The 18,551-nt window shown below is 39.0% G+C and overlaps 1 protein-coding gene across 3 annotated transcripts; it reads right to left on the reverse strand.

Annotated features, from left to right (window-relative positions):
• Positions 1-2,424: 2,424 nt before the first annotated feature.
• Positions 2,425-15,488, reverse strand: insig2 (insulin induced gene 2). Of its 3 annotated transcripts, none has more exons than XM_032568294.1 (7): positions 15,321-15,488; positions 10,495-10,655; positions 7,749-7,921; positions 7,302-7,453; positions 5,088-5,254; positions 4,854-4,953; positions 2,425-2,843 (listed from the first exon to the last, which is right to left on the reverse strand). In XM_032568294.1, exons 2-7 carry the CDS (start codon positions 10,599-10,601, stop codon positions 2,802-2,804), a joined length of 741 nt encoding a protein of 246 aa, XP_032424185.1. In that variant the 5' UTR covers positions 10,602-10,655; positions 15,321-15,488; the 3' UTR covers positions 2,425-2,801. The 3 variants fall into 3 exon arrangements, with proteins under 3 accessions (XP_032424185.1, XP_032424186.1, XP_032424187.1); XM_032568295.1 differs by having other exon boundaries at positions 7,302-7,426; positions 15,321-15,487; XM_032568296.1 differs by lacking the exon at positions 10,495-10,655.
• Positions 15,489-18,551: the final 3,063 nt, after the last annotated feature.

Here is an 18,551-nt window from a genome sequence, read left to right on the forward strand (position 1 = left end):
AAGGTATGAAAACATTAGATATTTAACAAAAACTGAAGCATTATCGTACTGTGAAGAGATTTGTGGCTGATTCAGAACAAAGATGGTTTGTACAGATAAAGGCACAATGAGGAAGGTTTCTGTGAGACAAATTGATCGGATTAAGAGAGCCGCTGTTAAAATGCCCTTACAAAGCAGCAAACAGTTATTTGAAGCTGCTGGTGCCTCTAGAACCTCAAGGTAGAGGATCCTCCAGAGGCTTGCAGTGCATGAAGCTACTATTGGGCCCCTAACCAGAGCTCACAAGCAGAAACGGTGGCAGTGGACCCAGCCGTACATGAAGATTCATTTTCAAACAGACTTGTTCACTGATGACTGCTGTACAACCCTGGATGGTCCAGATGGACGCAGTAGTGGATTGGTGGTAGATGGCCACCACATCCCAACACAGCTGTGACGTCAGTAAGGAGGTGATGGAGTCATGCTGTGGGCTGAAATCATGGAGAGAGAGAGAGAGCTGGTTGACCCCTTCAGAGTCCCTGAAGGTGTGAAAATGACCTCAGCAAAGTATCTGGACTTTCTGACTGATCACTTTCTTTCATGGTTCAAAAAGAAGAGCCATACCTTCCGTAGCAAAATCATCTTCATGCATGACAATGCACCATTTCATGCTGCAAGGAATACTACTGTGTCATTGGCTGCTATGGGCATAAAAGGGGAGAAACTCATGGTGTGGTCACCATCCTCCTCTGACCTCTGACCTCAACCCTATTGAGAACCTTTGGAGTTTCCTCAAGCAGAAGATCTGAGGGTGGAATGCAGTTCACTTCAAACCAGCAGCTCTGGGAAGGTATTCTGACATCCTGCAAAGAAATTCAAGCAGAAACTTTCCACAAACTCACAAGTTCAATGGATCAAGAATTGTGCTGTGATATCAAAGGTCCAATGTTAACATGGAACTCGGTCTGTTAAGATGTTTTTGATTGAAATAGCTTTTGATTTTAGTACATGTGACCATGTATTGCTGCACATTCAAAGAATGACCATTTGCAGTTCTTTATAATCCAGAAAATGTTTAGAAAATCTGCTGTGCATAATAATTTGGAACAGTGCATTTTGAGTTTTTTATTTTTGAAAAAAATACTGTTCTCATGGGGATCTTTGTTCAGTAAAATTTGATTTATACTGTAATAGTTCATGACTCTAAAATTATACTGACCATCATTTGCATTGACCATTTAAGAAAATCTGAGAAAATATCACTTGCATAATAATTTGGAACACGGTATAGAGCCGCATGAACTGATTGAGAGGAAATGCAAAAGAAAAAAAAATTCCCCATGTCCCTTGAGGTGCTCCGTAAGAGCCTAAGTTTTTGGTTGAAATTCTTAAAGTTTTGTTTGATGCTCCCTTTTTTTGGTTGAACTCAACGATTTTTGCTTGAGATTCTTTGGCTTTAAATTTGTTTCACAATGTAAGGCGATGTAAGATGTGTTCCTATTGGTTAGCGCTGACTCAAGTGAAGACTCTGACTCTCCCCCACCTCAGAACTCTGTCCCAAACTGCAGGGCTTGCTGCTTTGCTTCAGTGACGGGACACAGAATGTGAATGGTAAGTAATCGTTACAAAATTACACCGTTAACAGCTACTAAAGTGTCCACCCTGTTTCAAAGAAGAAATCTTACACAACTTATGACGACAGTCTTGTCTGCCGCGGTCCCTGTTATCATATCAGGCTAGCTAATGTTAGCATTAGGTAAAGTGAATATACTAGGCTTGTGTAATATCCGCCTGTCCTTATGTTGAATTCATTAACCATCACTCTTTTGTTGAGTTGCAAAATACCAAATGTATCTGGAGGAAATATGTGTTAAAAAACTGACAGATTATATATTTACCAAGCACATAATCAGTGCTGTGGATGAGGAGAGACAATGTAATTCTTAAATATATATTTTCTTCCATTTGCAAAATGAAAATCCAAGCTGGTAGATCACAGGCCGAGGAAGAATATTCACATAATTTCTGCCTTTTTTCAGTGTTAATTGGTGTGTCTGTGTCTCTTGTATTTAGTTTTCTTTTGAATTATATGTAATATGCCTTTTGCTGTGTTATGTTATGAAATTAAGTTGGTGTTAAGTTTTGAATACAAGCGTTACAAGTTTTGAGAAGAAAGGCATAAAGTCCTGCTTTCAAAATGAAAATCTGTGCTTTTGCATTACTGCAGAAAAATTCCCCCATAACACTCTGGGTATGTTTTTGATGAGGGAATAACATTTTAACATGATGTGAAGCTCAAAAAAGTGTATTTTACATAACACTGTCTTTAATTTTTACTCTATCCAGCAAAATCCATAAACTTTAGCATGTTTCATTGTATACTATAGGCTGTTTTGGCCTGTAGTGACGGGCACTAACCCCATATAAAAATGAATAAGACATACGTCCATGTGTTTGAGGATTTATTTTAAACAGACTGCAAAGATTGTTACTGATACATAAAGAATAAAGAAAAAGGGACCCATTTTGTTTTGGCACAATCCAGCCAAAGTCTGTGATGTGAAAAAGGAATTGTTCTGTAGATAATCCCCTTCCAGTTAGATGCACAGACTGCACCACACAGAAGGAAAAATAAAGTCTTGTTATGATCCACTTCATCCCAGGGAAGCAGAAATGTTTTAGAGAGACCTGGAGAGAGCGAATCAAAAATACTGTCTTCATCTGCAGAACACAGCCAGTCAAGAGTTCATGGGTTGTTTAACATTTCCTAACTGGTATATGCTGAATACATGTCGTTTCAGATTTTTGATGAGACAGAAATCTCAGTCCAGATGGGTCTTCTCTTGCAGGAACTTGTATTCATACTGGAAATAACAGAGGAGTAGCAGTTATTGAAGGTTCAGACTCCGTTTGGCTTTTCCAAATGTGAAAAGAATTAAATTTACTTTTTCAGTCAAAGCAACAATAATCCTCTTATAAAAGGAAGAATTGCTCAGAAGTGCCTGAGAGTAAGACAAACAGCAATATTTATCATTCAAGCAAGACTGAACCGTAAAGTTTACTTTCTATAACTCTTCATGTTGTGCCAATCTCCAGATGCAAATAGAAAATAGAGCAAGTTTGAGTCACACAAATACAGCCACACATCGCAACAACTGCAGATATGCTTTTTCTATGTGATTAATCTTAATGAGCAGTCAATGTGACAGTCATTACGCCATAAAACTGCACTGGACTTGTAATAATACACAACAAAAACCATCAGCTAAACAAAGATGTGGTATATTTAGTTCAATAAAAAAAAGCGATGATTAAAATCCAAGGCTTTGATGGTTGTTTTTCCATGTAAACCTCTTAAGTTGAGTTCACACAAATCTAATGTATAACTATGGACACTGTTTGTCCAGTTCCAGAGGAGCTGAAGCAAAGCTGGCAGAGAAACCACCTGAAAGTCCAGCTGATGCAACTGCAGCCAAGTACTGACTTACAAAGGGCAAATACACTGCCTGGAGAAAAAAAAAGTCGCCACCAAAAAATGGTCACACTCTCTAATATTTTGTTGGACCGCCTTTAGCTTTGATTACAGCCCACATTCGCTGTGGCATTGTTTCAATAAGCTTCTGCAGTGTCACAAGATTTATTTCCATCCAGTGTTGCATTAATCTTTCACCAAGATCTTGTATTGATGATGGGAGAGTCTGACCACTGCGCAAAGCCTTCTCCAGCACATCCCAAAGATTCTCAATGGGGTTAAGGTCTGGACTCTGTGGTGGCCAATCCATGTGTGAAAAAGATGTCTCATGCTCCCTGAACCACTCTTTCACAATGTGAGCCCCATGAATCCTGGCATTGTCATCTTGGAATATGCCCGTTCCATTTGGGAAGACAAAATCCATTGATGGAATAACCTGGTCATTCAGTATATTCAGGTAGTCAGCTGACCTCATTCTTTGGGCACACAATGTTGCTGAACCTAGACCTGACCAACTGCAGCAACCCCAGATCATAGCACTGCCCCCACAGGCTTGTACAGTAGGCACTAGGCATGATGGGTGCATCACTTCACCTGCCTCTCTTCTTACCCTGATGTGCCCATCACTCTGGAACAGGGTAAATCTGGACTCATCAGACTACATGACCCTCTTCCATTCCTCCAGAGTCCAATCTTTATGCTCCCTAGCAAACTGAAGCCTTTTTTTCTGGTTAGCCTTACTGATTAGAGGTTTTCTTACGGCTACACAGCTGTTCAATCCCAACTTCTTGAGTTCCCTTCGCATTGTGCGTGTGGAAATGCTTTTGCGTTCACAATTAAACGTACTCCTGAGTTCTGCTGTTGTTTTTCTTCGATTTGATTTGACCAAACGTTTAAGTAATCGCCGATCACGATCATTCAGGATTTTTTTCCGACCACATTTCTTCCTGGAAGACGATGGTTCCCCACCATCCTTCCAGTTTTTAATGATGCGTTGGACAGTTCTTAACCCAATTCTAATAGTTTCTGCAATCTCCTTAGATGTTTTCTCTGCTTGATGCATGCCAATGATTTGACCCTTCTTAAACAGACTAACGTCTTTTCCACGACCACAGGATGTGTCTTTTGCCATGGTTGTTTAAGAAATGAGGAGTTACTCATTGCATCAGCTGGGGTTAAATAACTTGTTGCCAGCTGAAAGATAATCGCCTATGCAGTACTTATCCAATAGGAGGCTTGTACCTATTTGCTTAGTTAAATCCAGGTGGCGACTTTTTTTTGGGCCAGGCAGTGTATATACAACACTATTCAGATTTTTATTTGGATAAACTTTTTGAAAACAAGGATTTTCCTTCAAAGTTGAAATTATGCATCAAACAAAAATACTTTTGCCATTTCTTACCAAAGCAAGCTGTCGACCAATGTTTCCCATTGTAATAACTCCAGCAAAGAAGATGCAGGGAAGCCAAGAGCGAATGTAGAGGAAATCTGGATTAGTATACCTAGGCAGAGAATAGGCATATAACAGTTAGCTTTAAACTGTATTTACCATTGAATAACTAAATGGGAAAATATGAAAAATAGTGATTTTCATTTAGAGTAAAAATAAATAAAAATCTACAGTGAAGCAGCTTACTGAAACACTCCATTGTAAACCAGGATCTGAGTGGTAAGTGTGGCCAGTAAGGCAATGCTGATTCCCAAACCAAAGCCACTGCGGGAGCGGTCGAACGTCCACCACAAACCAATGGAGAGTGCTGCTAGGGTCAGAGACAACTGGACATTGTTTGCAAAGTCTACTTTCTGACCAAAGGAGTCAAAGAAATAAACGGACCTTAAGATAAATTCACACATAGGTGCTGTATAGTTCCTGGAAGGAACCAGGTTTTTGCCTGCCATGTAATAAGTTGGTTAGGATGAACACCCCCTAACTGTGTTCCTTTGATGAAAATAGGATCACAGGATGCATTTACTGTAGGGAGGTGGTGGCTTCTATTTAAATGTCTGAACTGTAAACTAGTTTATTCAATATAATGAGAACATTAATTTTTATGCAATTTGCACAGCTGATGCAATAAAGTGAATCTTTGGAGGAGGAAGATTTTGCAGAACTTAAAATGAAAACTAAAACAGGAACTAGAGGTAGTGTGGCATGAAAATAAACGTTGGTTACGTATTGTAACCCCAGATTCTATGAGTATAGGCGCAGCCCTTTAAGGCTATCGCTAGTGGGTTAACGGCAAAGCAGGATGTAGTCTATGCCTCACTGGCTCCATCCAGATATGCGAGCATCTGCTCGCAAATGCTCACAAAAAACAGTCTCAGCCTAGAGTGCGTCATTACGCACTCCTGGCCTTCCATACAGCAGAAGGCTAGAGAGAAGAATAGCGTCTGGTTAGAAAGGATGTGTGAAAGAAAAATTTAGTAACAACGTTTAAATAAATTTGAATGTACACTTTATGATGTTTTTATTAAAGGTTTGCACTCAGTTGCAGCTCAACAGGACATATGCTCTTCTGACCCTCCTCAAATAAATGAAGAACAGGGTGTTCAGCGGTTAGAAATGTGAGACATGGCTAAGGTGATAAGCCTAGTTTGTAGAAGTTCAGTTACTAGCATCTGCAGAGAGCAGAGAGACCTTTTTGGATAAATGCCTAAAGTTGAGCTGTGAATGTGTATGAAACCCTGCTCAACTGAAACTTACAGATAGGTAACGTATAGATTTTTGCTTGACACTTGAGCCAGGGGGTGTGACTAAGTAATGTGTGATGTATCCTATGTAGATGAGGGGACGTTCAGCCCCAAGTCAGAACTCATCCGATTCTCACTGAGATGTGAGCTTTGTATGTTTTCTCCATTTGCAAATGTTAATTAAAGCTGTGTTTGTTCTCTCTTAAAGCTGAAGTTTGGTCTCGAATTTTGTGCAACTTAACAGATGAGATAAACAGACCTGATGCTGCGAACAAGAACAACAAAGGTTACGAAGGAACAATGAAGGAACTGTAACAGTGTAACAATGAACAGAACAGGTAACTTATTATACAGCACTTTGGACAACTATGTTGTCCATTTGAGACGCTGATTCTCAAATGTTTTGTAACTAAACGTAGAACTCTCCAGGAAAAAAATAACACGTAACAAAAATAGTTATTCTGTCAGAACTCTGAGAACAGAATGGGTCATATAGAACGTGGAAACATCACACAGGTAAAACTGAATAAATGAGCACGGAGATGACCAGGAAGCTGCCGTGCAAATGTCCTCAACAAACATTCCTCCACACAGAGCTGTGGAGGATGAAATCCCTCTGGTAGAGTGAACTCTCAGATTCTCTGGAGGATCCAGTCCAGAAGAAGTGTAAGCCTGTGAGATGGACTCACACAACCAGTGAAAAAGACTCTGGGCGGACAGAGGACACCCCACTGAGTTATCTCTGTAATGCACAAACAGACGCTGAGAACGTCGCAGTGCAGATTTGCGCGCCACATAACAAGAGAGCGCGCGCAGGGTTATTGTTAGAAGTCAGCAGCTAACACACTCCACAAGAAGAGCAAGCCAAAGCAACTGGTTGTTCACAGAATGCTGTATAGTCAGAGAAAGTCAAGTGGAAGAAAGAAGTGTAGAAGTTACATCAGCAACAAGGATAACAGCAGCCTTGAGAGAAGAAGGGCTGGGGCTGGAGGGAGAGCAGAAGGGCACAGAATCCATGTTGCTTCAAGATGAGTGTGAAGTTTTCCTACATTCTGATTTGTCAGTGTGCAAAGCTTATCAGTACAGGAGAGATGGGAATAAATTCACAGATACTAATACTTTGTGTATTTTACACAATAAACAACAGACAAAAGGATACAGCACTGGCATGGTTGATACCAACAAATACAGCCACACATCGCATCACACTAGACCACTCCCGCTTGAACTTGTGAGGTTCACCAAGTCTTCTGTCGATGCAGGGATACAGCACTCCAATCATGGCTGTGGAGGACAAAACAACACAGAATGCTGGAAACAAAGCAGAAATGAAGTAACAGTGATGATGAAGTTCTGCTTCAATTCAGACAGGATTTATGGAGCTCAGGCATTTTTGTGCACAAGCTTCTCAGAAGTCAGTCACTGTTCCTTCAGTAATAAGCAGATACAGAGAAATAAACACACTAATTTGGGGTTACTTCCTGTTCCTTAATCCTGAAACATGCCAAAATTATTAGTGAGTTTGGATGATGCACACCTGAAGAGGCAGTTACAATCTAACAATGTTGTGGTTGTGCTTGTAACATATTTAACCACTTTTACACACCTGAGGCAATGCCACAGCTGGGTGGCACCCACCAGACTGATGAGAAGATACTACTGATGACATCTGGAGGGAAAAGTGTCACATTTCTCTGCACCTGAAGAAGGTTTAGCACAAGAGCCAGGAAGACTCCCACAAAGAACAGCATTCCCCCTCGGATTAAAAGGTTGGTGGTTCTGAAAGGCAAAAACACAAAAAGAAATAGGTATAAGAAGACTTGGTACACAACAAATGTCACAAAAAAAATCTTTTAAATTCAGTCACATACATTTCAATTGATCCTAATCCTAACAGTGCAGTATGCTAAGTTAATTATTCAAAGTAGATTAAAAAGGAAACCCAGCATATTGCAATAAAGTATATTTTATTCTATTGCTTCAAGTCATTCACTCCACTTGGACGAGTTTGTAAGCTTGTGTTGTGTCGTTAACTTTACAGCAATCCCTCAGACAGAGCATGCATGCAGTGACAGTGGAGAGAAAAAAAACTCTCCTTTAACAGAAAGAATCCTCCAGCAGAACCAGAACCTGGCTCAGTACACTCGGAATATCTGTCTCGACTGACTGGAGGTTTGAGAAGACAGAGCAGAATGCACAAGAAGAAACAGATGAACTGATGTAGGGTTATTTTTAATGTTGCTGAATGTAAAAAGTTAATATCAGGACAACCAGCTTGTCAAGACAAACCTCATCCTCGTAAATATCATGACATGAAAAGCCAAGTAAGCCTGTCTTTACTGCTAAAAAAAAACATCTTGATAAACAAGAAAAACTGAGATACCATAAAACCAGAAACTTAAAGTTCAATTTAAAAAATGACTTGAACATGTCGCACTATGCAAGCCTGTTATGACAGAAAAATCTGTCTCTTCAGATTGAAAGAGTGAGCAACTCTACTGTACATTTTCACTGCAAATATAGTCTCACAATGGAAGCATGGTTATTGTTACCATCAAGTTAAGAATTTACATTTTATTTTATTGTACTAGTGGTAAAACACATTTACAAAAGTATGACTGGTCTGCAAGTCACTGTAGACCAAATTCAACATATATCCAGCTTATGTAAAAGGATCAAATTTACTACTAATCTCTACATTTGGCTAATTTATTTATATGGGATGATAATATTTTCTAGCAAGATTTGAGAATAGACACTCAAATCACATCTGTAAAAATATTGACTGTTAATAGGACGGAGACCGCATCAAGAATGTTAGGGGTTGTAGAATTGAGAAAAATAATAAATCACCCTTCTCTTTCGAAAATACGACTAACCTAATACAAACTGATTTCAATCATGAAAATCCACCTGTACACATTTATGACAACCAGACCGCTTTGATCTGGATAATTCTAGTTTACACTCCCTGCTTCATTATTTTTACTAAGATATTTTAAATTATCCCATCTAATTTCTTTGACTCTGTTTGCATAAAACCCCCTTGCTGACATTGCTTTTGTTACTGCTCTGTTCTGGAGGGAGGGAGAAGATAAGCAACAAAGTAGTAAGCAGGGGAAACACTAATAGCTTAGCAAAACACGACTGGACTCAATAATCGGTCAGTCACACTGCATGCTTTTCTCAGAAAATATGACACAACTAGGTGTTTGCCTTTGGAGTGTGAGTGCTAAACATGTATACAGGAACTGACATGTCATTACACAAATGACAAACATCATTTATGGGGGAACTTTTTTTTTCTGCCATAATTCGAGAGCACACATGGTCATTTTGAGAGCAGGACTTCATGTCTTTCTTCTCAAAACTTGTAATGCTTTCACTCCATAATTTTCAAATATTCATTGTGGTTTCTCAAACTTTTGTCCTTGCTCTCAAAACTTCTCTACTCAGATCAAATCTCCACTTGCCAAACAAGCTTGGAACAGAAAAGTACCGTCGCCTGGCAACCTCTCAGCCAATAGAATCCAAGTGTTTTAGTGGGTGCGTTTGTCTCCTTGTGGGTGTGCCTGTGTGGCTATGTATCTGTCTAGACTAGATAAAGAGATGTCCGACTACCCTATATCAGTATAGGAACAATCTAGATAGGTGGATATTAACAGAAAACCCATAAAACTGATAACAATCAACAGCCATTCTTTGTCTTTTGAAAGAACTCTCTTTAAAGTGTAACTAATTTCTGAAAGTTAAACCCCGCCCATGACAAATTTGGAAAAAATAGCTTCTCCAGCTTCTACAGCACTGCAGCCAGTCTGACAGTCATCCACTCAACACCAAACCTTCCCCAAATAGTCAGAGCAGACCCATTTCACTCTGTGTCCACGTTGCAAATAAATCACATATTTAAAGCTGAGTAACTCTATCGAGCAATGCTCGCCAGTCACCTTGCGAATTAAAATTTTGACACCATCAGGCGGGGGTAAGGAGGATTTGGGGGGGGGGGGGCTGGCACAATGCACCTAGTATAACACTTACATTCTATTGGCTGAGAGGTTGCCAGGCGATGGTACTTTTCTGTTCCAAGAGCGAGTAGAAAATGTTTGGCAAGTGAGCAGAGAGGTTTGCAAGCGGAGATTTGATCCGAGCAGAGACAAGTTTTGAGAGCAAGGAGAAAAGTTTGAGAAAGCACAGTGAATATTTGAAAGAGAGCAGAAGTTTGGAGTACAAGCATTACAAGTTTTGAGAAGAAAGACATGAAGTCCTGCTTTCAGACTGAAAAGGTGTGCTCTCAAATTATGGCAGAAAATTTCCCCCATAATCAAGGTAATGTGAGACAGTGAAAAGCAAACCTGTTGGTGATAAATGACACATAGGGTCCCCGGCTATTGTGCTGTCTTTCTGACCGCTGGTCACTGGTCAATGCACTGTTGCTCATCGTAGTCAGTGTTGCACACATTCAGAACAGGAAATATCTTTCTCCACCATGACTGAGTCCAGAAGCCTCATCTGGCTGCACAGAAAAAGATTCCGACCCATTGTCACAAAACATTTTTGACAATTGTTTGACATAAAACTGTTGACAACTTTATTTTCTGTCTTAGCGTTAATAGCTGCAAGTTATTTGAATGGCCATGCATTAACTTCACTTCCTTATACCACATTTTGAGTTTTGTTTTCAGCAATTTACCAGTCTGGCAACAAGGATTTCCTGAACTTCACTGTTGTGTCTCTCGGGTCACAACTGTTGTGTTGACAGCAGGATATCAACAAGTCATTTGTTAAGAGATTTGCTTGACTGAGGTCATTGAAGAATGTGCAAATGAAAGACCTGGTTTTATCAGAGATCATGTTAGTTTTTTTTCCCAAAACAGATGACATTTTTTTGAGAAAAATCACTCCACTTTAGATTTCTTCAAAAATAAACAAAATAAATTAAACATTTTATTCATTGCTGATCATTCTGTCCATTTTTATGGATCAACTCACCTAGAAGCCCATAGTGTGAACCTTTAGTTCATTTTGGACCAGAACATTTCTTATGTTTGTGGATGGTGAAGGTTTGAGTGATTATTATTGTATTTCAGCCGTCAGACCAAGCCAATATCTTTAAATAAAAATATCAAAACAAATCATGCTCATCATGTTTTTATATGATAAACATGATATAAATACTTATGTGCTTTAACATGCCTGAGATGGCTTCATCAGGCATGTGTGGGAAGCCCACCAACAGAAGACAGATTTGGGTGCTTTGCATGTTCTCTTTATTTTTGTGGATTTGCTGTGGTGTGCTTGTTTGTTCAGTTCCTCTAAATGTTAATAAATATGCTTGATATTTTTTCTTAAAGCTTTTATATAAGGAAACAATGAGAAAGAAAGAGCCAAAGTCTCAAATTTCACTAGATGTAACATCCACTGTACTGGTATATTAATTAGCTCCCATGGGGAACAGATTATTTCAGACAGCTAAAATAGCTGTATATATATATATATATATATATATATATATATATATATATATATATACGGTATATAAAAATTCCCTTCTCACCCACCGCGGGTGGTTCTTATCCTCTGAGCTCGGGTCCTCTACCAGAGGCCTGGGAGCTTGAGGGTCCTGCGCAGTATCTTGGCTGTGCCAAGGACTGCACATTTCTGGACTGAGATGTCTGATGTTGTTCCTGGGATCTGTTGTAGCCATTGGTCCAGTTTGGGGGTGACTGCCCCGAGGGCCCCGATGACCACAGGCACCACTGTGGTCTTCACCTTCCAGGCCCTCTCCAGTTCCTCTCTGAGGCCCTGGTATTTCTCTAGTTTCTCGTGCTCCTTTTTCCTGATGTTGCAGTCGCTTGGTATTGCTACATCTATCACAACGGCTTTCCTCTGTTGTTTATCCACTACGACAATGTCTGGTTGGTTCGCCATTACCATTTTGTCTGTCTGGATCTGGAAGTCCCACAGGATCTTAGCTCTGGCGTTCTCCGCCACCTTTGGGGGTGTTTCCCACTTTGATCTCGGGGTTTCCAGTCCATATTCTGCATATATATATATATATATATATATATATAAGTCTTTATCATTATGTTTGGACTAGCATTTAATTTCTATAAGACAAAATAAAATATCTGGGTTTATTTGAGTCCATCAGAACCAGAACCTGGAGGTTTCTCCATTGCTGAGTGTTGCTGCAAAGAGTTGAGCACAGCTGCTGCTGCTCTCATCCCACCAGCAATAGTGAGGAACAGAGAATCATGGAAAAGCTCACTACCTGGGTTAGAACCGAACCTCACACTAACTGGTTAGAGAGCGAATTGCCAGTGGGAAAGTGGCTTTTCCACTGCAAAGCCACTTTGTTCCAGCAAATCTTCCCAAACAACAAACAGTTCTAACTCTCCACATTATCTTCTTTAAAGCTCCTCAGATGTTATACCATCAAGCTGTGAAACATCGACTTCTTAAAGTTAAGTCAGGTTTATTTGTACAGCATATTTCAGCAACAAGGCAGATCTGAACTTTTGATGCTATTGATTCTTAAGCTGTAAATCTTTTCATTATTTCCCAATTGGGCTGCTCCTCAACTTTTTAAGCATAACTTTGTGGCGCCAAAGCTTTACAAAAAACAACTTATATTCACAAACAGAGAATGGTTGGTATTTCAAAACTTTGAAAAAGGGACTGCTGCTCAACTGATGACTTAATTAGAGGAAAATCAATGATTGATGAAGCTTTTTAACTGGACTGTGTTTGAAACAGTACACACTAGTTTTCATTTGAGATATATCTCAAACCTCATATCAGTAGTATCAATAACTAAACTTGAGACTGATTATACACATGTCCCTGCAGCTGGACTACTTTAATGGTGTATTTGTTTCAATAAGTTTCAGGAAGACCACAACTCTGCTGCAAGACTTTTGAGAAGCTCAAACAGAAAAACTCATAACTCCTATTTTGAATTTGCTTCATTGGCTACCAATCAGATTTAAATGTAATTTTAAAGTTTTACTCTTAGCCTTCAGAGCATAGGCGTAACTTCCTGAAGGTCTGGTGTGGACATGTCCCCACCAATATTTACTGCACCTTTTTTTCTTTATGTGGCTATTTGCGTACAGTAACTTGGCAGCAGCTGCATGCCGTTTTTAAAATTCCTTTGTAAAACGTAAATGGCAAGTCCGCTCAGTGATCTAGTGGATTGGACATCGCGTGGCTTACTGAGTGTGGCAGTGCGTTACATGTGCTATTGCTTTACATTGAGTCAAGGATATCAGTGGTCGGGGAAATGATGCAATCAAGCAAAGAATTTGAAAAAGGGACACAATGTTTTGCTATTAATTGAAAACGCTACTACAGCAAGATAGCAACGTCCAAGGGAATCACATTTCATACGTCAATAAAAAGTTATATGGCCACATTCTTCGAACAAATGAATAAAGTGGGGAGTAGGTTAGCTGTAGCTTAACTTTGATAACCTTAACATGTTCTTGTGCTGCGCAGTTCAGTGTGTTTCGGTTCAGTTAGTACAAAAATAAGGCTAACCAAATATCTACTTTGTGACAGATTATCAGTGGAGCAGGTGTTTAAATTAGCTAATCAACCACTGCAAGTGTCCATGCCATTACTTCTTAATGATCGCAAAATAAATATCAAGCCTGCAAAACTGCAAGTGGACTGAATCTTCTGTTTTTACGTACTTTTTGTGTAGGATTTTTTTTAATGTTAATTTCTAATACACTTGAACATAATCTTTGCTCTTGTGCTCCTTGTGTTGTTGTCTGTGTTGTCCTGGGAATGGGTCTGCAAGTGATATTAGGATGAGACAGACTGGGAAAGAAAAAGACTACAACTGGTTTTAAGTTGTTCTCCTCCTGGGTTTCTACGTCCCATCATTTGGCAATATTCAAAGCAATCATCAAATAGAATGGAATATTTCACAAAGCACAGGGGCCAGAGTTTGTTCAATTTTAAACCAAGGCTCCTACAGCAGCAATTAGGTACAATTAAATTATTGGCCATTATAAAACAAATTCACTCAGTCCTTTATTGCATCTTGACAGAACTGACAGAAACTAAGTTGTTTATATATTTACATCCAGAGAGAATAAATAGTTTATACATCTATAAACTATGTATAAACTTTCGCGTGTTTAATTTAAGCCACATGTTTAAAAAAAATGGATCAGCAATATGGGGCTAATCTGTCATTTGTTGTGACAGACTCCTGCTGATCCTGCATTGGAATCCAGTAATCCAGTAATATACTGTTGTATAATATATATGTTGCTATATATATTGTATGTAGTATATTTATTATTTAATTTGCCTTTGAGATTAATAAAGTATTTTGAATTTGAATTGAATATATTCATTGCCACTCTACAACCCAACTGCCTATAGCCCCCAAAAAGTCCCTCTGAAATTCTTGAGGAGCAGAAACACAGATGTGACAGGCAGTGGCGGTTTCTGATATAGGGCAACCATGGGCAACCACCCAGGGCGGCATTTTGTGGGAGCAGAATGAGCTGAATTGTGTAACTGTTTTTAACTGTAGGCAAGCACTGAGCAAATGTACAGACTCATTCCATGAATTAGAATATGACTAAAAAGGTCATTTTTTAGCAATTCTATCACAAGTGAAATACATTATAGACAACTGATAGTTCAACATCCTTTCACCTCTTAGTATGTTTAATACCTTCTAAAAGGTTTTTATTTTCAATAAGTACTATTAATCTGACAAGATTAATCTGATTAAGAATGCATGGCATTCACATTGAAGTTTTGGCCTTGTTCTTAGCACAAAAAAAGAAAAGGTCTTTCAGTAAATGTGGTGCATCAGCTCCCCCGCCCCTCCACACACCTTCTCCCCGCCTCCACCAACTTGCAACACAAATAGTTACAACCTTGGTTATAGAATACCGGGTGAGCCTGTGAGCCAACAAAAGCTAAGAGGCGGAGAAGTTTTGACACGGACATGTCCTGCTCGGTGTGTGTCAGACAGAAACATGGCCTTTTTGCAAAACAAAAAACCCCCACTAAGAACACAATGTCACGTGTGTTGTGATAATAAGCCAGTTAATGCTGAACGAAATGGACTAAATATAATTCACCTAGCTACTGGAGGCAATTAAACATCACCAGTCATAGCAAACTGGATGAAATCAAACTTAAGTCTTACCTTATCCTGCACCGGAAGATCTCTCACCGCCGCAGCACATTGTTAGGGATTTTATAAAGACTCACGTCCTTACAAAAACAAACAAAAAGGTTGAGACCACCCGTTTTTAAGATTTCTCCTTCGCTCTTCACTCCGATTACTTCCGGTTGATCAGCCTCTACATCCATGACGCAATTACGTTATGCAAGGCAAACGAGAAGGAGCTCGAGTTATGGCAGGCCGTTTCATCATAAATTCGGTTTTAATATGGCAGGCCGTTTCATCATAAATTCGGTTTTAATATGGCAGGCCGTTTCATCATAAATTCGGTTTTAAGTTGGCAGGCCGTTTCATCATAAATTCGGTTTTAAGTTGGCAGGCCGTTTCATCATAAATTCGGTTTTAATATGGCAGGGCGTTTCATCATAAATTCGGTTTTAATATGGCAGGCCGTTTCATCATAAATTCGGTTTCAATTGATCTAAAATTGGATTTTGACTAGACAAAACTACATTTTGACTCTCCGGAATGGTAATTTAAGATATCTGTATTTACATTCTGACTAGGAATAATAATAATTCAAGATATCTTCAATTACATTTTGACTAGTCAAAATTCCTTTCAAGATATCTCAAATAACATCACCGGATTCGTCATCGGAAGGGTCACACTTCCGTAATTATAATTTAAGATATCTCGAACGTAATTATGACTAGTCAGAATTACAATTTTAGATATCTGAAATTGCGTGTAAGCCCCTCTTTGGCTGTACTGAGCTGTCCAAACAATTGCCTGAACATTCAATGGCGCTGGCAGTTTTGGACAAAATTGTAAGAAATTGCTACAATATAGAAAGAGTTCTTCAGAATGGGATATGCGGAGAGCGCGATTTTATTATATTAATATTAATATTCCGCAGCCCGGGCCAGTTCAAGTAATAACCAGATGTAGTTTTTATACTGTGGCAAAGCTAACTGCCTCTTCGGGAACTATAGTAAAGCCAGCCAGCTCTTGATTTTGACATGCTACACGGCACTACAGCTCCCTCCTTTAGCTCCTCTGAAAATAAAAGCGCAGCCCCGGTTCATGTCTGATTCACACTTTAACTTGCTTTCCAGCGTCTATAAAAATTTAAAGCTTTGTGTTCATGCATTTGCAATAGGAAATGATGTATATCAAAATAAATTTATACGTGCCGTGGTGGCGTAGTGGTTAGCGCGACCCGTATTTGGAGGCCTTGAGTCCGTGACGCGGCCGTTGCGGGTTCGACTCCCGGATCCGACGACATTAGCCGCATGTCTTCCCCGTTTCCTGTCAGCCTACTATCATACAAGGGACACTAGAGCCCACAAAAAAAAAGACCCCCTGGAGGGGTAAACAAAAAAAAAAAAATCAATTTATACATTGTGTCTCCTAAGGGTGACACAGGGTCACCTGTAGAGGATAGACAGACAGAGAAAAACAGATGTATAAAGTAAACATTATGCTAAGGCATTTGAATATGACTCTATTTTAGGTGGTCGAGGTAGACCAGCTATTCATATTAGCGATAAGAGAGCAGATCGACTTTCTTTTGGCCCAAGGTGGAGCTTTGTGGTCCATGGTGGCATCAATGGATGTTCTCGCTTAGTTACTTACTTGAGCTGCACCACAGACAATCTCGCCTCAACAGTGCTATTTCATTTTTTCAAGGCAACAGGCCTCTATGGCTTACCTTCTAGTGAGGTCAGACCATGGTGGCGAGAATGTGCAAGTGGCACTGGTGATGAACATCGGAGTCATCTAACTGGGGAATCCATCCATAATCAGAGAATTGAGCATCTTTGGAGGGATGTGTTTTTACATGTTCTGGAACCATTTTATAGCACGTTTTATAATCTTGAAGATTCAGCCCTCTTGAATCCCAGCAATGATGTGCACAAACTTTCTCTTCACATAGTTTTTCTTCCTGAGGTTCAAAGCCGACTAGAACAATTCAGAAAGGCATGGAACCACCATTCCTTGCGTACAGAAAACAATAAAACACCAACACAAATCTGGACTGAACAGATGTTGGCAAACATGGGTGCCAACAGCAGAGCAACTAACAACGTGTTTGGGGAAAATTCCAACGCACCAGAGACTCTTCAAGAATTTCTGCAACAGCATGGCCTCTGGCCACTACCAACCACTGATGCTGAAGAGGTTCCTAGTGTAGTTGTAGAACCAACCAATCCAGGCTCAGTCAGCAGCAACTTCAGTCAGTTAATCATATTTCAGATCTGAAGGAGAAATACCAGGCCTGTTGTGCAGAAATTCCAAATGCTGTATTGATTTAAGTACATGTCACTATGTTTGAGGAGTGACAAACATCAAGAACATTTGATCAAATGCATTGTTATAAAGATACAATTACTACAAATAAAACTCGGAACTGATATGAGTAGGTAACCTTATAAATTTAATTATAAAATGTTAAGGTGTTTAAAGACATGACAAATTAAATATACATTCTGGAGAGGGAAAGAACAATAAAAATTCTACTTTTGAAAATGTTCATGTAGAAATAATTAGTATATCCCAACCCCCTTTTCAAATGCATCTTTTGGAACCTTTGAGCTTCGTTAGAATTGGATTTTGTTTTTAATCCAAATGAGCCGAGTTCATTACATGAACTAGAACAATCATTACAAATAATTAAACTATTTACACAGAAAAACAAAAAATAATCTTACCTAAGATTTTCCAGTGCAAAAATCTTTCTACACTTCAAATAAGACACAAGTAAGATATAAGTAACTTTTCATCAAGATATGAGTTTGTTTTAAGTCATTTTTTCCTTAATATTGATGAAGAAGAACTTATTACATTGTCAGATTATTTCACTTATAGCCAGGAAAGATGTTCAGTTATAAGTGAAATTAATATGCCAATGTAACTATTTTTTCAACAATGCTAAAATACTTAGCATTTTAGCATTAATTTAAATTCAATTAAGTCTGATTAAATTTAAGTCTAATTATTTTAAGTCTAAATAATTAGACTTAAAACAAGCTCAAATCTTGATGAACAGTTACATGTATATTAGTTTTATCTCTAGTGTACTAAGAAATTTGCACTAGAAAGTAGTCCAAAAATACTTGATAAGACCTTTTGTTTTTGCAGTGTGGCTCAAACATCCACCTTTAAATTGTGAAACAAAAAAGTGGTTAAAAAGACAGCAAATATTGCATTTACAATTCAATATTTTCCAAGTTAGGCCACTACATTACC

Source organism: Xiphophorus hellerii, chromosome 7, assembly GCF_003331165.1.
Source record: "Xiphophorus hellerii strain 12219 chromosome 7, Xiphophorus_hellerii-4.1, whole genome shotgun sequence".
In the NCBI taxonomy this organism is placed as follows: Eukaryota; Metazoa; Chordata; class Actinopteri; order Cyprinodontiformes; family Poeciliidae; genus Xiphophorus; species Xiphophorus hellerii.